Below are 20,933 nucleotides of genomic sequence, written 5' to 3' on the forward strand. Positions count from 1 at the left end.
ATTTATGTTCTCAACTAAATTGTGTGTAGATGACAAAGGAAACTTCGTTCATATCTCCCGAAAGTGTTGAACATTTGACTTATCCTACTTATTATTATAAGAATCCTATTATAACTTCTTTTTGGTAGTGCAACTAAGGTTCTGCGGTACAGTCTTCGAAGTTCCAAGCTTCTATATTTTTACTTGGTGGTGGATTTTTTCATATTTTGCTTTCATTACAGCTCCAACTCAGCCGCGCTTTTTCAATAATTTCAATGTTATTCACTTCTTACTGTTGCTATTACTGCAGTATTTCTCATATTGCCTTTCACAGTTTTATCTTAAACTTAGGTGTGAAATTCATTTTATTACTATTGAGCGGACATCGACCAGGTTCTATCTGTAAGAATGATTCGCTTAAGTCAAGCGGTCTCTATGTAATTACAAGTTTCTTCCAGTTACAATAAGCAATAAGTATTAGTTAAATTCAAACCTTAAATAAATACATTAATTTAATTTACTAAAAAATAAACATAGGTATATATGTGCACAGTGTGATCTTTTTTATCGACTATTTATAAAGTATATCGAATACGTATTGGTTATTACAAAATCGATTTTTTTAGTGGTTACACTTTTGTATATATGATGCTAACGATAAAGTGTTTGTGATTCTACGTGTTTATCTTTAAGAAGTTCGTTAGATGTAGATCAATGAAGTTTAATACAACTATTTGCAATTGCTTTATAAGCTATTAATTTTTATTATTATAATACAATTAATAGAATAATGTCTGGGAGAAATGAATGTCGGATCTACGTAGGCAATTTACCGCCGGACATTCGCACGAAAGATATTCAAGATCTGTTCTATAAGTTTGGAAAAGTCACTTTTGTTGACTTGAAAAATCGTCGTGGGCCACCATTTGCTTTTGTAGAATTTGAAGATTCTAGGTGAGTCTTTCTTAGCTAAGAACAAAAATAACTTAGATACGATGTAACATTTTATGAAGATGTATACATTGTGCATCTTAAGGAGCACCTTATTTGGTCAATCGGATTGACATTTCCTGACTCCTTCATTCCTGTTGTACAGATTTTTCAATCGTCTTATGTTTCATGGACCAGTACTTTCATTTCTGTTTCTGGATAGTGTGTTTAATGTAAATGATAATGGAAAGTAGTGTACCCGCGTATTTATAGTAATTGCTTGAAAGCAATGTCGTAGAAGCAAAATTTGTTCCACTTGATGAAAGATTAGCCACAGTCTTAAATTGTCTCTATGATTCTAAATCTACCACAATTAGTTTACAAATTGAAAAGCTAAGATCCCCTGGTAACTTACAAATAGCTTAAGTTTTTTATATCATGAAGGGTTTGATGGATAAATATTGATTTTTAAGGAAATAACAAATTGTCAATATTTGAATTTAGCCGTCATGTTCTACAGCGTTAGAGGTCTATCGGCGACTGCAGCTGTGATTTCTTTGATGTTCAATTATTTGAAGCATGATCATTGTTTTGTTGCTTGTTTCACTGATTTTACTAAGAAGCGAACGTTCTTTTAATTTTTTCTTCTCTGATAATGTTTAAATTGATTTTAGTATCCGATATTATTATTCTCCCTTTTATGTTTGGTCCTTTTATAATTTGTCTTCAATGAGCTGTAAACTTTCACTTCTTCTAAATTTAACCGTATCAATTTCTATACTGCGGTAAACAGTTCAAACTTTGCACAGTTTACAGACAATAAAATGAATTAATAATTTTCTGTGTTGAATTGCCAGCTCCGAAGGAAATAAGTCATTGATCAGAACAAATGATGCCAGATGAGGTTATAAGCTGAGTGAGGTAAGCTGCTCATTGCTGTCAAGTTCTGGGTTAATGTCTGGGGTCGTACTGGACTAATGTTGGGTGGGTGGTTTGGCCCAGTAGTTATAAGCGTGGATTTGTAAGTGGGTGATCCCCAGTTCGAACGCGGAGTCACTTTTTATGTGTTCTCGTAACCAAACTTTCGCGCTTTTACGTCGAGCCCCGCCAAAAAAATTCGGAGATTACCTTTCACTCGTTTGCATTCCTATAGACATATATTTTTAAGCCAAAGATACATATACATGCTCAGTAGTTTACAAATAGAGATGCAAACCTCGGTTTAGCCATTTAGGGATTACTTCTTGATAAATTTCTTTACAAATTTTCCTGGTTGCTTCGCATGCAGATCATTTTCTAATGTCCTCTTAGGTTCATTAAAATTTTGAATTCTACAGGCAATTAAATTAATAATAGATTGAAACACACAGAATAAGCATTTAAATTAGAATTAAGTTTAAAGAACATTTTATCAAATATAACGCATATGTTTATTACATTCACAGCTAGTTTACTAAATGAACAATGTCCAGTGGTTAATAAACATGGTATAACTGGAAAGCTAAACATTTTTGTACTCATGCCACTATATTTTCCAATATTGGCTGCTTTTAATATTAGTTACTTGTAATATATTAGCTCTCCGGTTTAATCACCTTACAAGTTACGAGGAGTTGAGCATTAGCCTCATTTCTTTTAGATTTTGTTTTGTTTTGTAAACTCTGGCTTGCAATCTTCCAGAACTCTGACATTGATTTATTTTCATGATATGAAATTATCTTGCACTTGCACTGTTCGTTGGTATGAGGTTCTCGATAACACGAGATTTGGGTCATTCAACTGTAATCTTCTTTATTGCCTATTCTTGTACCAGAATAACCAAAATTGATTTGCAGTACTATGCAATAATTACGACTGCCAATCGACCTCCTTACAATGAATTCGCGCTATGATTTCAAACTAACAAGAAAATTTTCAAACTCATTCAATCTTCTATCTACACAGTCAAACAGATTAACAGTGCTTTGTCTTTCTCTTAACCTGTTTGATTGGAAGGTGCCTGTTATAACAAACTAGTCTGGCGCCTACTCTAGTCTGGACTCAGTTCAGCAATATATTTGTAGTCTTTTCATCTTTAGAGAAGTTCCTAATTAGGTAACCTTGGTTTCTTCGAATGTCCGCAGGGATGCAGAGGACGCTGTGCACGCTAGGGACGGCTACGACTACGATGGCTACAGACTGCGCGTGGAGTTTCCGCGTGGGGGCGGTCCCAGTGGGTACCGGGCCCGCGGCGGCGCTAGTGTTGGCAGTGGTTTGGGCGCCCGGGGGCGGGGTCCGCCCGCACGCCGCAGTCAGTACAGAGTTATTGTCACAGGTGAGTCACATGGATGAGTCGTTCTCGGAGCATGTCCCTATACTTCCCGGTCAGTGCAATGTACATGATCTACCACTTATGTTAGGGAATTATACCTTACCCCTAAATTGCTAAGTCCATAAAATGTTCAGATCTACCTTCTGTTTAGAAAGAATTTCATCCTTGACTTTCCCCCTAAGTCAATAAAATATACAGTCTTTCGCCTTCATGAAATGTCTCAAACGAAGTGTTTTATTTTTACAGGTCTGCCCCCTTCCGGCAGTTGGCAGGATTTAAAGGACCACATGCGGGAAGCCGGCGATGTCTGCTTTGCTGATGTTTTCAAAGATGGCACTGGTGTTGTCGAGTTTTTAAGATATGACGATATGAAATATGCTTTTAAGAAATTAGACGATTCAAAATTTAGATCCCATGAGGTGAGTTGGTTGTCGAGAGTGTAAGTAGATGCTCTATGATGAGCAGACTTATTTTTAGCTAAAGGTTTCTTCATTCCAGAAGCGAGGATAGTTCCGTAGTCAATGGGGGGAATAAATGAAAAATTTATTTTGATTTATTTACACCCAGAATTGTTTTTAGTCAGGATTTGTAATTTAGGAGTGACAAAAATAAAGTTACTTTATAATACATAAAATTAAAATGCAATAATAATGATAATCTGAAAAGATAAGTGACCTTAGTAACTTCCTGAAAGCTTAAAAAATTATGTTTTCTGAAATTTAATTCCACTAAAGATTAAAACTAAACAACAAGCCACGATATAGTAGGATAAAAAGAATTTCAGAGATAGTAAAACGGTGATTTCATTTAATATACGTATAATAAGTATTTGTGAATTACCTATCTCAATTCTGGCGATGTGATTAGGAGTAGTTCTAGATAAGTGCGGCAATGTCCAATATAAATTTATTTACGCTGTTTCTAACGTATTCAGTTAACCTTCATACCCTTGAGGGAACAGCATAAGTTAAGGTACTTTTGGATAAGGATTCAATTAGTATAACGCGCTTGGTTCCCAAACATTGGATTGAAATTTTAGTTTCAGTTATTATCTTTTTTCCGTGGTTACTAATTGTTTCAGTAATCATCTTTTTTTCCATCTGTTTTTTAGAGTTTGTTCGATTGTGAGCTTTAAATTGTTTACTGCCATAAGTAGTTTTATAAGTCCTTCATTATTTCAAGTATTTGAGAAAACAGATAACTGATTCACAATTTTAGATCAAATCGCACGGAATAAAAAAAAAAACTGAATTTTAGTTTGCTAAGTACAATAAGAACTCAATAGTTTTATAATTCCTAGTTGTAGAGAATGTTCGCAAAGTGTACACACTAGATGTACTACATATCCTCTTTCCATTAGTAACACTGACCAAGTCTTACAAACACTTCCCGTTTACGAAAAACTACCATAAATTTTTTTAAAAATGTAATAGTACAAATTTCAAAGAAGAAATTAACTGCAAATCATAAATTACAAAATAATTACGTAATTAAAAAAAATTATGAAATATAGCTGAGCTTTTTTTACAGTTCTAACGGAGGGTACGTTAAGAGATGTAACAGTTATACAGTTTGATTGTGCTGCCGGAATCCCGTAAATGACAAATTTTAATCAACGCATGTTTAATTGCAGGGTGAAACCTCCTACATTAGAGTTAAGGAAGACTATTCCGGCTACGGAAGTCGGGAGAGTAACGAACGAAGTAGCGGAGAGCGTGGTGGACGGTAAGTTACTAAGTTGTTTTAGGGGTCTAGCTCTTTAGAGCCTAATAAAGAACGTTTTCGCTTGACTCTTTTAGACTGCTCAATGAATCGATATGGCCTCAATTTGGTCAGACAAATCAAGCGACTCTAAACTATACTTCAGATTTAGGTGATCTCACATTTGAAATTTCTTTAATTAACTCAACTAGCTGAAGGGACTTGTCAAACTGGACTAAACACTCTTAAGGGCTGTTCAAACTTTGTGTTGCATCAGTTCTTAAACAAAAAAAATTGTAACTATCATCTAAAAAACAGAACTGTGTTATTCCATTACTAAATCTCCTCTACCACCTAATGTTTTCTACATTGGTTGATATTAGGAGCTAGGCTAAACACTTTTCAGACTGAATAGACTTTGCAATAACCTCGGTGAGTTCACCACCTTTTTATTAGAACGAAGGTTGTTGTCATTGTCAGGCCGACTGCATGTTTATGACTCCATAGAAATGAGCTGTAGAGTTTATCCAGACTAAATTTAAAGCTTTAATAACTAGCTAGCTTAATTAACATATGTGTTAAGAGTATTTACTGTGTTACAGATCGAGAACCAGGTCATATTCACCACGGCGCAGAGGTTCACCAACGTATTCACCTGTAAGGCGCAGCTACTCATCAGCTTCTCGCTCGAGATCGCCCTCTCGATCGAGATCTCGCTCTCGATCATAGTTTCAATAATGAATTACAAAAAATCCATTCCAAAATTCCATTTTATTTAGGATTAATTTATATTAACTGAATTGTAAATTTACACGATTTTTATAGTGGAGAGGTATTTTACTGGGGCTCAGAATGTTACTGAAACTTATCTAGGAATTTGCCTTCTCGATCATAATTTCCATAATTCACTCTGAAATTGTATTTTATGTTTTGTGTGTACGAGGTTAATGAAAAAGTAAAGGCAGTTTTATGTTTCCAAAGGAATGAAATTGATGGGTCTTACGTCACCCCCAGTATATCAAAGTGGTGTGGAAATAGACGTATCCATAGCGCTCGGACATGAAAGTGTTGCGTTAGCACTATGGCTTTTATGTTTTCTTCTGAGGTGCATGTTTTTGGTCGTCCTTTGTCTTTGCACTTCGGCGTTCCACTTTGAAGTGGTCCACCCTTCTATGCACTTTTCTCTGAGTCATGGTGCTAGCTACGTACTGTGTTAATAGTCGACCGTGAATTTCTGCCGGATTTAGGTATCTCTGGCCACAGAAATCTCACGATGGCGCGTTGTTCCTCGACAGTGCATTTATAAATGGTTCATCTATAAGGTTACCTTTCGCTCTGCGACAATCGACTGAATGGGACATGGATGTATACACCTTCCACGTCATTAGTATATAGGTAGGCATAATCTGTCTTCGTTTATACTTTTAAAACCCAAAATTCCTGTACTTATTTATTGATTCACTTTCATTCATGATTTTTATAGTTATATATTTTATAACTGAGATATTTTATTTTGAGTGCTAAAGAAACAATTATAGAGTAATGCATGTTACTCCCATTTAAATCTGATGGAAAGCTCGAAGTTTTTGTGTGAGGTTCGAATAAGGTTTATTTTACACCAGGCTTCCGTAGAGTTCACTGGATATTAACGGAGATTACTGATCCTTAATAAATCTTACGAGCATTAACGAGCATAACTAGGCCTTGCAGAAAGTTATTGAACTACTGAGCATATCTGAAACTTGATAACATTACTAGTTTCCGCTTCGGCGAAGTTACATTACTATATAACATTACTAAGCCTTACTGAATCTTTCTGGACCTTACACTCACGTATTCTTCTTTAATGAACTTTATTTTGCGTTATTGAACTTTCTCAATCTCTCAGAGTGTTAGTACTCAAAATTATCAGCTTTACTAAAACTTTGAACCTCATAAAGACTTATAGAACTTTACTGAACCTTGAGCCTCTAGCAAAAACCTAAGTTCTATAAAATTCCAGTATCTCAATTGTGTATTAAAAACAAACTAAAATTTGTACGTAAATAGAGTTTATAAATTTTGGAAATAAACTACTTGAAATGAATTTTAAGTGAAAGGTTGAATTTTACTTGGCGATTTAAAAAATGACCGCATTTTGTTGGAGTCTGAAGTATTCCGAGTTCAGTTGTTTACTGCTGAGAGATAACCCTGAAATCCGTCGATGGGTTCACGGATGTTTGGATTTCTAGCGGCTTAAATAGTTCCTCACACACTTGAGACTCCAGGTATGTGGCTTCAGGAAGCACATTCTACAAGCCTCCGCAACCCTCGGCGAGCAATGATCCTCATCTTACCTATAGTTTCAGTATTTCCAAATTCCATCTGCATTTTGGATTTTTAGCAGCAAATTATGCCTTAATAAAGAATTAATGTCAGAAATTATGTGTAATTTAGTTCCTTCAGATAACTGAGTAACACTAAGCTAAAAATCCAAATCCTAATCATTTAACTCTTTTATGAGCATACATAGATCTAACATTTCAAATTACAGGAATGAACGTTCGATTTTTTTTTTTCATTCGCCAATACATTTAAAATTTTTGTCACTTTAATTAAATTTTTAAATTTATTATATTGTCCATAGTGTATAGAAAGGATATTTGTAATTACTGGTGGAGTTCTTTTGGCCGCCATTTTAAAGCGCTGGTATCGTTATGGCTCATTCCTGTAAACATTACAGTTTAATCTTTTTACTTTGAGTAAGCTCTAAGTTAATTGGGTTATAAAAGTTAGGCAGGTAAAAGTAAATCATTTTCTAATACCGAGAGGACACCAAAATGAAACCAAAGCTCTTGTTGTCGTTTAATTCTTTAAGTGCTATGTACTACTGCAGAGTCGTGCGAAGACATAGCGTACTGCTTATTAGCCTCGCTGTTAATACTTAAAGGTTTTTTGTTACTGCGTTTAAAACGTTTCTTTTTTTGCAGCTTAACAGTTTTTTTAAATTACTTTTAGAATTGTGTGTTAGCAGTACTTCCTGTTTGAAATTGATTGTTTATTCGAAATTTTTCGCTGTTTCTTTAATATTATAACTATTCTATTAAATATTTAATAAGTAGCGGTAAATAAAATAATTTCATTTACTTGTGTAAAAGGTTAACTTTACAATGGTTATTTATGTAAAAATTTGAAAACAAAGCGGTAGCCACAAACTTACGGAGTTTTTTCCTGGATCTTTTTAAGTGACATTATTAAAATAACCTACTAAGAAATCTGCACTTATTCAAATTTCTTTAAAATTTATTATTTTGTCCTAAAATAGACTACTGAACAGTCTGCCTATATTTAACATTTACCAAGAAATGATGAAAAAGAAGCACATATCATGCAAGCGTTGCGTGTAATTGCTACTTCCTCTTTCATATTTCTCTTGCTAAAAGTCCGTGATTAATGTCGCATGGTACGTCAGTGCCTTATCCAGCAGGCTGCTATCCAGATTTTAAAGGCGTTGGTGGAAGAATATAAGTTAAGAAGTATGGGAGAAATCGCATGTGATATCTTCTATTTTCCACCAAGCATTTCCAATCTCTCGCCCTACATTTCACATTAGTAAGTTTTAATAATTTAACCATTAGAATTTGATTTCCGCTCATGCTGCTCTTGTGATGCTGTAAATTGTTACGAAAAGTGGCTATTAATAACAGGGTCCTTAATAAAATGATTCCCTTATTATAATGTATGGAAAATTATATTATTTGAGTTAAATCATGAAAATAAGCAAAAAGGATGCTTAAAAAAAAATTTACAGTTAATAAAAAATAGAAATGAGTGGTTCCTGAGCCAAACCGACATTAGCGCTCATAGTTCGTTGATCTACCACGACCAATAGTACATAATCAGGAGTGACTCAGTTATGCTTTCCACTTCTATACACCATGTCCTAAATTTGAAAATTGAAATTTACAAAATAAAAATTTGAATATTTTATATTTTTATGTTTTTTATTTAATGTCATTTTGTTTTTTGAAAATATAAACAAAGATGTTGAGAAATAAAATTTAATAAATTGTATTTATAATAAATGCTTAGTTTTTATTATTTCTTACAGCTTGACAAGTACAACCTGAAAGCACTGTTCTTCGTGCTTCACTGAACTGGATTGTGTCTTAATTTCAAGGGTTCCATTTATCGATTATTCGCCCTTGGGCCGAATTGTCTTGGAGACTTTGACCTAATACTACACTGTACACAAAACTTAGACTGTGGAGAGCTCTGATTTTGGTCTTCGCTCCCGGTAAACTGACCCGAACAATTTATTACCAAGGCTCCTCTGTCGAAGGACTCCGCTGAGGTGCCACACTGAATAAAGAGAGAGGAACTCAGGTAGGGGTCTTTAGATCGACTCTGCGACAAAGCCCTATCTCCGAGGTACCGCTGACATGGAGCTTTACCCATCGATGCCCTAATGAATAGGAAGGAATCGATTTAGCATTTCTGATCTCTTCTTTAATTATACTTAAGTAAGTTTTAATAGTTAACATCAGAATTTGATTTCTTTACATACTGCTGTTACGTGGTACTGTAAATTGTTATGAAGAGTAGTTATTCTCAATAAAATGAGTCCCTTATTATAATGCATGGAAAATTTACAGTTAACAAAATATAGGAATATGTGGATTCTATGCCAAAGCGACTTGAGTGCTTATAGTTCATTGATCTACCAGGACTAATAGTAATCAGATAGGGTTAACTAAGTAGTTAAGGAACTAACTATAGCTATAGTGTGTAGTAGAAGACGTTATGAACTGAAATATTTTTTCATGTACTAATTGAAAAAGTGTTTATTTGAATTATACATCTGCTATTTCTGTATCGTGTTAACAGCTGGGTCTTAAGATTGGTCATGTTTAGGGATGCTAATCATTCATTTTGTGTGTAAATCTTGTTTTAGCAATAAAGTTTTTCCAGCTCGGATAATGTATCTTGTTTTGTCTCCGGGGCGAGCTTTTCGCACTTTCATAATTGTTACTTTTAGACAATGCACATCCAGATCTAACTTAATATCTGGTGGAACCAGCTGTCTAGTGATCTCTCGAAAATAAAATTTTACACACTGGTCAAAATGGTTAGCTAATGAAATTTCTGCAAAGCACTTGAAGTCTGACGTATAGATTCTCAGTGAGCTAGAATTAGCATTCAAAAATCTGCAAAATAAAAATAATCTGTAATGAAAATATGTATGTGTTGTTGATAATTAAAAATTACTTAATTACTAGATTTAGTTTAAAAAAAAAATTCTACTGATTGTTTCTTTAGATCTTGCTGTGATCTCGGCTACATTTATCAGTCTGTTCTTCTGTAAATTACCAGAAACTTGCAGTACTAACACATTAGTCTGGACCACAAGATTTACTTCTGCTATGTCAAAGGGGATTCAGAAATGGTAGGGTTACAAGAGATTACCTGTAAGTGCAAGACCCAAAACTATGACGGAATCGGTGAAACACCTATTTGGGATTCGAATCCATCTTGTTTTGTACATCACTACCAAGACCACTTTAATAAATCTAGTGGCTAGCCACTGCGCTTATCTGTAGTAAGAGAAAGAAACAGGTGCAGTAAGAGTATGACGATTTCACCCCACATTTATATATGTATAAACGCTGACTAGTGGTACTGATTTTTTATTTGATTTTTTTGTTTTGTTTTGATAAGTAATTAGGCTTTTTAAATTTCTTACTTATTTGTTAAATTTAGGATGTGTGGGCCGAATATAATATCAATCTAATCTTACGTTTCACGGTCAATTCTTAGATTGCATTCTATCTGGTGCAAGTTAAGCAATTCCTTTTTAAGGACCGGGATCAAACCGCTCAGAGTCTCCAAATTCTTAGAGCGTACTCTCATCACTGGATTTGGATCTCTTAGCTGAAACATCAACATTGTGGTAATGTAATTTGAATATCGATGTAAATTTAATGCAAATTGATCCCCGAATACCTTCTAAAACAAATTTTCACCAAAAAAGTTTTAATTAAATGTTGTGGCCTTCTACTTCAGTCCTTAGGACATCAAACTGTAATATTACTAGAGATTATTGCCGAATTTTTTTCACTACGAAATCTCAATGGTGAAGGAGTGTAGCCTGCTGAAGAATACTAGTATTCTTGTTAATATTCAGAATATTCTTATTAATGTTATTATTAGAATCCATGTTAACAGAAAATCACTTAACCGTATGTGTATGTGAATTTGCAGACTGTTTTTTGATGTGATTTTCTTTCAAATTAAAATAAATATAGATTTTTCATACACAGCACAGTTTCTTAAAATAATATTTTCTTTAATATATAATAATTATACTTTTCTTTCCATTTATTATGATTAAAAAGTTGTTTTATAGAATTAACATTATGCTTGAAACCGTATTTGATGGGTTTGACGTGGTTGCAAAGTTCCAGCCATCTGGTGCCATGAAAATGACCAATCTAACGCTGCTGTACTTTTGAAAAAATTGTATTATCATTAAACAGAGTTGTAGTAAAAGAAGTGGTTTTGTTTCAATGCAAAACGTTTTACTTACAGCGAGTATGCCAGAAATCATGAGTTTTCTCATCAATGCTTTACTTTTTTCTCCTTTTCTTGCGTTATGCAGTTTTACCTTAGCCTCATCTAGAACTTCTAATACTAAACGGTATCGAAAATTTAGTAACGCCAATTTCGCCTTTCTTCTCATTTCTATTAAGTCCCTACAAAAATTTGATGTAAATTGCAGTTTTTTTTTTTTTTTTTTTTAAACACCAGCTGTTTTGCCTACAGTTTAAACTAGATTGTTTAACTGTAGAACATGTTTTTTCATGATTATTTTGTTATAAATTCTTGTTGTTAGTCCAAGGACCGGCTTAATTCTGCCAACGCGCCCTTAAAAATAATTGAATAAAATAGAGATATAACAGAAAACCCCTTTTGTAGCGAAGAAATCTGCTTTTTCTTTCCAAAGATCTGCAATGAATTAGCCACTCCTAAAATAAGCAATTCCTTCCATTTAATGTTTCCATTTTTCTTAAACATATTTTCTATCATTCTGTATGCTACGCGATAAAAGAACAAAGATGATCTATAGCAGTGCTGCTAATAGCTATAGTTGTAGGGCCTGGGTTCATTTAAACGTTTAACATATGTCAGATTCATTTGTAGTAAAATCGTAAGAATATTTCTCAAAAAATATTGGCTATAATTTATCTTTAATGCTAATAGTTTTTTTAAAAAAACTTATAAGTGAAATAATTAAAAATTACTAGGTGTAAAAAAAAAGCTGTGTTTTACTCTTAATCGACAAGATTGGCCAAATTCCCCAAGAATACTTACATTGTGTATCGTTTGTAAACCGCAATTAGCTTACGCTCGAATTGTAGATCAACTTGATCTTTCGCTGCGTACTTTTCTCTTCTAATTTCATTTAATTTATTTTTGTAATCCATATCTTGGTATACAAGGCGTGCGTCTCCCATCATTTTGATTTTATTCGATAACATATCAATCTTTAAAAAAAAAATTAGAGGTTTGATAGTATAACTTACTTTTTTTTAATGCATCTTTCTTAGTAATGTAACGGCTGTATTTTTTACTTTTTATTTTTTTGTCAAAGCGGCCACTAAAGTCAGATTGAAGCCGTGGCTATAGTTTAGTGAACTAAGCTGGAAAATAACCCCCTAAAACTAAAAATGAAATAGAGCAGGTTCTTCTTTACTGCCTAGCAATTTGTTGCGACTACTTTCTTAAAATCTACATACTCCTTGATCAGCACTATTTACTTCATCAACGATCACCATGATGAGGGCCATGGAGATTTTTATTGTTAGCAATTATATTTTTTATAATTTTCTTTTGCTATTAAATTGTCATGTTAGAATTAGAAAGTGAGACTTCGGTAACAAGTTTTCAGCTTCTCTATCATGAAACAGTGTTTTTAACTGATTGGTCGTACGCATGCTACGGTATAAAAAGATAACTCCATTAAAATTCAGAGACGAGCCCTATCACCCAGTGCAGTCTATTAGTACGTGTTTATACAGTTCCCCGTTGCTAAAAAGCTAATGATTAAACGCAAAATACTGTATAAATTTTATTTTCTGCTTTTAAATTGAATTTTGTTAAAGCCAGCCACAATATATTTAATCTTTCAACAAATAGTTAGAAAAATATTAAGAAGTAATGGATTTTAATTTTTTGGTATCTCAAACTCAGGCTTAGTTTTCTGTTAAGCTGTAAAACCGAGCCTATAAAAAATAAATAAAATAAAAAAGTCCAGAATGAAAACATTGCACTTATTAAGATAAACATTTTGAATTTTCAACTCTCTGAATCCATCGTTGACTTAAATTTGAACATATAAGAAAACTTTCGGAAAATCATGTATAAAAACCAAAAGATCTACATATGATTTTCCTCTAAGGGGACTTTTATTGGAAATTTACTTGTAGAAAATAACTGTTTACCAAAAAAAGAATTTTTGTATAAATTTTATTAAGATTTATAGGATAAATTAAAATTTAACAGCAGTTCCTAGACATTGAGGCATTTTCCATCACGATCTAATTTCGTGTAATTTATCTCAGTTTCACTTGTACGTATCCAACTTTGTATTTGTTATTAGTTTAATCTTTTTAGTTTTTTTATTAAATTTATTAATCTTTTCATTTTATTATTACTGTGTCTAAAACAACTTATTTATTTGTTAATTAAGTGGTTCTAAATTCACACACATTTAAAGATAAAAATTATTTCTGAAAAAATATTTTATTTGTTCCATTTCTAAAGGTACTAAAGGAAAAGAGGTTTTCAGTATAATTTATCTAAGCACTTATTGAAGTAATTTCAACTTTTTAAGAGTACCACACTTCAGTTTAAACCTTCAGCATTGCAGTTAGATTTATTTATTTATTTATTTTTTCAAAGCCAAATATTTTAAATAAGACTGGAATACGTAATATTATAAACAAAACTTTATTAACGAACCTACCTTTCGCTCGGCGGCTCTGGGTTTATATGCACGTACCGACCGATAGTTGAAGTAACCAATGATATCGTCTTCTTCCTCTTCATCATCGACAACAAAATTCATTAAATATAGTAAAGCGTCCTGCATTTCTTCCCATGTAATTTTAGTTCCCATTTTATACAGTTAAGATTTTTTAATTACATTTTAAATAATAACAGGTGCATTGTCTAAAATTTTAAACTGTATCATGTTGTTAAAAGAAATCGTTACTATTTTCTTGAATTTACTTGAATGTTAAGGAATTAAAAAATGTATTAGAGGCATGGGTACGTTGCTATGTAAATGCTAATTAATTTTTCTAAAATTAATTAATTTTCAATAATGTTAATATTAGAATTTTTTTAAGATTTTGTAATTATGTTCTTGAATTTACTGCTACATTCGGATTGCTAATGAGTTTTATGTATGTATATATAGTTATGTATACAAATATATTTACAGTTATATATATGAGTTACATATATATATGATGGCAAATAAGAATGAGCTTAGAAAAGTGAGATAATGTTATGAGTAATCGGAGATATGATCAAAACAAACACCAACGATACTTGCTTAAGTGCTGTCGAATATTATTATGAATACCTAATAAGAAGCTACATTAGTCATGATGGTACCAAGAGTTTGAAGGAACAGGCATGAGAAATATTGAAGACAAGTAATGCCTAATTTTTTTTTTCAGGCGATCTTTACTTTTAATTATAATTTAGTTGAGAATTTTTCTAAAAAAATATTTTTTCTTCACTTCATTATTCCGAACTCGATAAAAGGCAGGATAAATTATTTTGGAAGTGGAAGTATCTCATAAAACTGTCCGCAAGTTATGGTGCTATCAGCAAAAGCATTGGAAATGAAGTTTCAATAAACAGAGCTTTTAGTATTTTTAAATTTAATGGAAGGAAGTCAATGAAAGAATTATGGTTTAAAAGATGCTACTTGGAAAGCATACCGGCCACTACAGGGTCAGAAAACACATGCATCGCGTGGGCCTAGTGGGGTAGCAGTAGCGTAGGCCTTAAGGGTCGCCCCTATTAGAATCCTATCTTATCTTACTTGGAAAGCATGGCCAAAACATCCTTTGGAAGCACCTAACAAAAATATTAAATTTAAATTTTCTGTAATATTTTGTACTTGAGTTACGGATGATGAAAACACACATGTAGAACGAGTGAGAGTGACCTTTTTCGGACTCGAAGACCTTCAAAACTTATATGGCAGGTGATAAATTTAAATTTAAAAAAAGCAGTACGATTGCAGTATCTTCTCTTAAGTAGATTAAAATAAAGCATAAGTCTGTTGAGCAAACCTAGAAGTTGTACACTGTAGAAAACCCATGTATGTAAACTTGGAAAAATCCATTAGCTCGTGGTTCCGGATAACTTTAGTGTCCTTCTTCAAGTACACAAATGAAGTTCTAATTGGGTTTCCAACAGAAAACGCCGAATCAGTATAGTTTTATGCTTTTTTTTTTTGCCCAAGTCAACCAATAAAATAACATACATTTTAACAACAACCAATCATCCAATTAATTCATCAGAAATATTTAATGTTCTTTTTTTTATTTTAAATATGTATTTGTGAAATACATTGTTTCATATAAGTATCGATGTGAGAATAATCCACAAGAGTGTCTCGAATGATTTCTCGCAGTATGACCGACCATTCATTATTTAATGATTTCAGCTTCATCAACGTGCATAGTGTCATTGAAATTATATTCTCTAAATGTATTTTACCTTTTTCACGCCATGTTGAATATTCCTGGAACATTAAAAAAATAAATAAATAAACAAGTTTGGTAAGTTTGTTATCTTATAACAATTTTTGAGAATAATGTGAACGTTTTGAAACAACATAAGTTCATACTGTGTACGTATGAAGGATATACTTTAAAAGAAATAGTTGGTAAAGTGAGTCAGAATGCTGCTAAATCTTAAAAACTTTTCGTGCATTTTAAAGTTTTAGCATCATCAAAAGATGTAAACATTAGCAAACAACATTCACCTGCTTATATCACAATATTTCTATGACTAGGATGGTAAGGATAGATTTATAAATGTGTAAACTGATATGTTCTATTCTTTACCAGCAAATTCAAAGATAAAGCATTGAATATCATTCTGTATTCAAGGAGGTTTGAAATTTCTAAGCATAACCGAGAGATCAGGGTTTTGTAGCCCTAAATGTGATTCGAAGAATCTCCTACCTGATTCATGTTTAACGTAGTTACTTAAATATACTATAATTTTATTTGTGAAAGATGGTGGAAACAAATTGTGATAGAAAAACAGCAAGGAAGGTCATAGGATATGTAAGAGTTAAGTATAATCCAATGCAATGAACTCAATGAATGTATAAAGTCAAAAAAGAGACTGCTGAATATTTTTCTATTACAGAAGAACCTTTACAACAAAAAAAAAATGGTGAATTGGAATGAAATCAAAAGTTTAATTACTGAAAAAAACATTCAGACAGAAATTTATTTTAATAAAAATTAATTCAAGTTAAGACACAAATGTTTTAGACTTTACCTGCTTGGTTTTGCGCCATTGCAATGCTTCCTTAGCAACCACAGTGCGGATAGAAGGTTCTGTTAAATCTAACCATTCTCTAGGATGTGTCATAGAACCATTCAGTTGTAGCCGGTCAAGTAATGGTTCCAATAGATTGTCTGGTAGGCAGGAAATCACTACATCGCTTAAACCACGAAATTCTAAGTCGCTGGTGGTTATTTCAATCACAGTTATCTATTTATACAAATATAATAACTTAATTTATATTTATGAGGATAATTTTTAAGAATTATTAGTTAATTGGTGAAGGTAAGGACAGTTATTGAAAATCTCTGTAAGGATGGACTATAGATCAATACTGATGGTCAGCAATCCATGGGTTAGAGAGTGAAAATTCATGCCTCAGGAGAGTCCAAGGGACAACCTGCAAGGAAGGTCTTGAAAGAAAATTTTCGAAACAAAGGGAGGTGAAATAAATTAGGGGAAAAACATTTCTCAGAGCTAAAATAACAAACTTAATAGACCTCAGCAGTCAAACATTTGAACTTAAACATTCTCCGTCGCATATCTCACTGATTACCATTACTTCCACTACTTGGCTCATTTTATCGGGGAGTGCTATTAACTGAGCCGGTAAAAGCAGAATGAGAACTGTTTAGATCTGAACTTGTCCAAGTGTAGTATAATTTCCTTCATTAGGCAGCGCGACCCCGCGTCTTACCTGAACGCTGAACGGCTCTTTTTGCTGGTTAGGGTATCGTCAGTAAAGGATTTGGGCATCACGTTCAACTGCAAATTGGATTTTATGGAGCACATGAATAGGATAAGAAGCAAATCTCTTCAAATGCTTGGGTTTGTACGTATTTAGGAACTCGAGGAATTTCTCTGACAGCCGTTCTTATATCACATTATATAAATCCCTTGTAAGACCCCATCTGGAATATAGTTCAGTAATTTGGATTCCGCTTTACAAGGTACATATGGCTTCTATTGAGGCTGTTCAGAACAAGTTCTTTTGGTGGTTAGCTTGCCGTTTGAAAATACCTAAAGAAACCCTTATCTATTCCGATCTACAGCTCACTCTCTATATTCCTCCACTTGTTCCACCAGAAGAATTTATTATGACCTCTCTTTCCTCTGCAAACTTCTCCATTCTCAAATAGACTGTCCTTACCTTCTTTCTCTAATTTCTTTTAATATCTCATCCCATACTACACGACATTCTTCTCCTTTCAATGTACCGTACTGCAACCATAATTACGTTTTTTACTTCCGTATCTTTCGTATGATGCGGACAGTCAATCATTTTAACTTAGATTTCTTTGGCACAGATATACAAAATTTTCTAAATAAAGCCAGATTTCAACCATTTCTTTGAACTATTTGTATTGTATAAATCTTCACCATAACCTCCAAAACGTAAAATAAAATGCTAAAACCTAATTATAAACCTAAACATATATACTGTAATTATTAATTTATTCTAACTTTCTTGGTCCTACTTTATTATAATTGAACTTAACTACCTGGGTTCCATTGATATGTTTTAATCCCCAGTGTGATAATCTGTAGATAGCGTAACTTCTCCAAGGCTTGCCGTGAATCGGATTGCCGACAGCATCAATAGTGAGTGCGGTCAGCCCTTGTAAGTCAGCTAGCGAATTTATCTGACCAAGACAGCTAATGTTTGTATCAATAAAATTGAAATATTCAGCATGAGGAAAACGTGTTTTCATTTTACTCATAACGCTGGCCACATAGTTGTAATCTAATGATGAAAATTGTACAGAAGTCACTTGTCTAGCTTTCCCAGGATTCCATGGGCGATCGATGAATCTAAGCGCTCCTTGGCCAAGTACGCTTAATAAGTTTCCATTTATTTCAATAACATAATCACCACCTGCAAAGTATGACAAAAAAAAGAATGTCCTCGTTAGAAGAAAAAAGATGGTCGCCCATACTAAAGTGCGGCTCCAACTGTTCAAGTGCCAAAAGCACAATTTTATCCAAATCAATTGTACACATGGTAAAAATTTCTGTCCACGATCTTTTAGCATACCATTGTGATGTTCCTTTTTTCTAGATTTTTGCTTGGTGCCGTATCTTGTATACTCCTTCAATCCATCTGGCAATGTCTTGTTGTCGCTGACCAATTTCACTGGTTGTAGTCTAAAACATACTTCACCGCCTTCATTTTCTGACTAAACGAAAAAAGAAAGCATTGGTATTGTTTTAAATATAATATTAGGAAAGTAAGGCTATGACAGTAAAATATCTTGGAAATGTAATTAGGTCTATATTGATGGACAATTTGTAGAGAAGAAATATCAATATTATAATATTGATGATGTCAAAAAGCAGTAGGCCTCTGTTAACCACCTTAAATATTAAGTCAATAACATTACTATACAATTTTATTGTAGCATTACAGCAAAAAAGAAGCAGTAATAATAAAGATGTAAGGGGCAACAGATACTGTTACAACACGCAGTTAATTTTATAACAACTTACTATCACTAAGACTGACTAAATCTAAATTGAATTCAATTATCAGAGAGATTAATCTAAAAAATATAAAATCAGAAATAAAGCACATGGAACGCGTGAAATTTAAGCAAGCATTTATATATTCTTGATAAATGACTGTGTTTTTTTTTTAAATAATATGAAACAGACTGGACTTTAAAAGACATTAAAGTAAACTGAGAATCAGGTACCACTCTAGAGTTTTTAGAAGGGATTTAGCTATGTGGTTAGCGTATTGAATTCCCACGCAGAGATTCCGGGTTCGAATCCAGCTCCGTAGATTTTTTTCTCTTCCTAAGAGCTTCTTACAGCTCACTGGCTGGTGATGGACTGTGACTGTGTGTTGGTAACGAGAGAAAACTGTCTAGAGATTGGCAGTGCACTGCCTTTAAATTTTTCTTTATAAAAAGTATCTCTCGTTTATTGTTATTACTAGACTAAAGCCCGTTCGTAAAAAAATCCAACTCTCATTAGAATTATGAATAAAGTGCCTATTAAACTGATACTATTTCAATACCAATTTAAGTAAATTTTTCCCCTATCTCTGACCTTTATCGGATTTTTGTCTTCAATAGAGTTTGATTTATCATTCTGTCTTAGAAACAATTCAAAACCAACTTAAAATATCATCTAGTGACTGTAACGGTTCACGGTTTCAGACTGTAGTTTTTGGATTAGACGGTTAGACGGAGAACAAAATTCTCACATTGGGCTTATCAGTAATTTTAAAAGACTGTACAGACAGACGATAATTGTTAAAGAACAAGCAGTCTTCTATTTATAATTTTGTTAAAATTTATGCTGTTAGGAATAAGCTAATGTAGAAATTGCCTATTTGAAAATATTAGATTAGTATTTGGCAGAGGGTTTCTCTTGGAGAATTTGTGGAATTACTTACCTCTGAGCACATCTCATTGTCCATTGCTATCATACGTAAACTTCACCATTTTGTAAAAAATTTCAGCTCTAATATTTTTAGAAAAAAGACGTAGTTAAAGTAAAGTAAAGACAAGCATAAATATGCTTGGCATAAGGGACATGACAGATAATAAACTGTTCTGGTTGCTTAGTTACCTTAGCTGAATGTAAGTGAATCATAGCTAGTCATGTATCTGTTTGATCAATCAAACCATGCAAACTAACTAGACAAACATATTGGCTAAATCTATCTTTAGTGATGCGCGATTAAGAAATGTTTTGTTTTTTCAATGTATAAATTAAATAGTTCTCAAATAATTTAATAAGTAAAGCGTTCAAAGCTTATTACTTTTATTTGAAACATTTTCTTCAAGAAAAATGTATTTTTCAGGTACTCAGTACTCTGCTATATCAAATGTGCTCGAATGCGCTCGTTCTTAATTAGTTAAAGCTTTGCAATTTTAAAAATGCATCGGAGATAAAAAAACAAAATACAAAAAAATTCACTTGTTTTTGAAATAATTGAAAATTTATAGCACAACATAAAATTTTAAAATATTGCTGAATAGTTTGTAACATTCGAATTTAAATTTAACGCTAATCAAAAAAGTATTTTGCAGGTTACTGGATCAGTTGATTGGATGTGATTAAGAAGGAAAATTTAGTATTTTTTAGTTTAAATTTGTGCATAATTTACTGCATGAGCTTTAAAAAATAAAAATGATTTTAATACAATTACTGTACTGAAAAAGTTCAACATTAAAGATGACAAATGCAAAATTATGAGAACATAAATATAAACATGTAAACACTTTGCATATCTGATGTGTTTTCTTGACGAAAGCAGCGACCACACTATAGGAGCAACTTTCATTTGGGCTGCTAAATGGCGTTAAGGTAATAAAAGTATTTACTACGGAAATATTACAGCTTGTCAGGGGCACAAATTGTTAGAATAAGTTTGTTCTTCATGGTGCTGAATCTCGAAGAGATACAGTGGAACCTCGCATAA

At 32.9% G+C, this 20,933-nt stretch overlaps 3 protein-coding genes across 3 annotated transcripts; 1 reads left to right on the forward strand and 2 right to left on the reverse strand.

Moving 5' to 3' along the window:
* Positions 1-603: 603 nt before the first annotated feature.
* On the forward strand, positions 604-8,985 carry LOC141459575 (serine/arginine-rich splicing factor 1B-like). The gene is made up of 5 exons (XM_074138811.1): positions 604-933; positions 3,033-3,223; positions 3,467-3,639; positions 4,854-4,945; positions 5,524-8,985. The coding sequence occupies exons 1-5, from the start codon at positions 770-772 to the stop codon at positions 5,648-5,650; spliced, it is 747 nt and encodes a 248-aa protein (XP_073994912.1). The 5' UTR covers positions 604-769; the 3' UTR covers positions 5,651-8,985.
* A 746-nt stretch (positions 8,986-9,731) lies between these two features.
* Positions 9,732-14,252, reverse strand: LOC141459574 (uncharacterized). Its single transcript, XM_074138810.1, has 5 exons — positions 13,926-14,252; positions 12,272-12,444; positions 11,487-11,652; positions 10,698-10,831; positions 9,732-10,107 (listed from the first exon to the last, which is right to left on the reverse strand). The coding sequence occupies exons 1-5, from the start codon at positions 14,076-14,078 to the stop codon at positions 9,828-9,830; spliced, it is 906 nt and encodes a 301-aa protein (XP_073994911.1). The 5' UTR covers positions 14,079-14,252; the 3' UTR covers positions 9,732-9,827.
* A 1,250-nt stretch (positions 14,253-15,502) lies between these two features.
* Positions 15,503-20,087, reverse strand: LOC141459284 (leucine-rich repeat-containing protein 49). The gene is made up of 5 exons (XM_074138175.1): positions 19,902-20,087; positions 18,537-18,678; positions 18,004-18,377; positions 16,496-16,711; positions 15,503-15,725 (listed from the first exon to the last, which is right to left on the reverse strand). The coding sequence occupies exons 1-5, from the start codon at positions 19,932-19,934 to the stop codon at positions 15,528-15,530; spliced, it is 963 nt and encodes a 320-aa protein (XP_073994276.1). The 5' UTR covers positions 19,935-20,087; the 3' UTR covers positions 15,503-15,527.
* Positions 20,088-20,933: the final 846 nt, after the last annotated feature.

This window comes from Rhodnius prolixus, unplaced genomic scaffold (assembly GCF_049639745.1).
Source record: "Rhodnius prolixus isolate KJV_2025 unplaced genomic scaffold, Rpr scaffold_11, whole genome shotgun sequence".
NCBI classification, from domain to species: Eukaryota; Metazoa; Arthropoda; class Insecta; order Hemiptera; family Reduviidae; genus Rhodnius; species Rhodnius prolixus.

What these genes read in the sequence shown, in the direction of transcription:
- LOC141459575 (XM_074138811.1), top strand. Translation starts at nt 770, where the DNA reads ATGTCTGGGAGAAATGAATGTCGGATCTACGTAGGCAATTTACCGCCG. An exon ending in CAAAATTTAGATCCCATGAG is followed by an intron (nt 3,640 to 4,853) that starts GTGAGTTGGTTG and finishes GTTTAATTGCAG; the next exon opens with GGTGAAACCTCCTACATTAG. An exon ending in AGCGGAGAGCGTGGTGGACG is followed by an intron (nt 4,946 to 5,523) that starts GTAAGTTACTAA and finishes ACTGTGTTACAG; the next exon opens with ATCGAGAACCAGGTCATATT.
- LOC141459574 (XM_074138810.1), bottom strand. Translation starts at nt 14,078, where the DNA reads ATGGGAACTAAAATTACATGGGAAGAAATGCAGGACGCTTTACTATAT. An exon ending in GTTTACAAACGATACACAAT is followed by an intron (nt 11,653 to 12,271) that starts GTAAGTATTCTT and finishes AAATTTTTGTAG; the next exon opens with GGACTTAATAGAAATGAGAA. An exon ending in TGATTTCTGGCATACTCGCT is followed by an intron (nt 10,832 to 11,486) that starts GTAAGTAAAACG and finishes TTGATGTTTCAG; the next exon opens with CTAAGAGATCCAAATCCAGT.
- LOC141459284 (XM_074138175.1), bottom strand. Translation starts at nt 19,934, where the DNA reads ATGATAGCAATGGACAATGAGATGTGCTCAGAG. An exon ending in AACATATCAATGGAACCCAG is followed by an intron (nt 16,712 to 18,003) that starts GTAGTTAAGTTC and finishes TTGTATAAATAG; the next exon opens with ATAACTGTGATTGAAATAAC. An exon ending in AATGGCGCAAAACCAAGCAG is followed by an intron (nt 15,726 to 16,495) that starts GTAAAGTCTAAA and finishes TTAATGTTCCAG; the next exon opens with GAATATTCAACATGGCGTGA.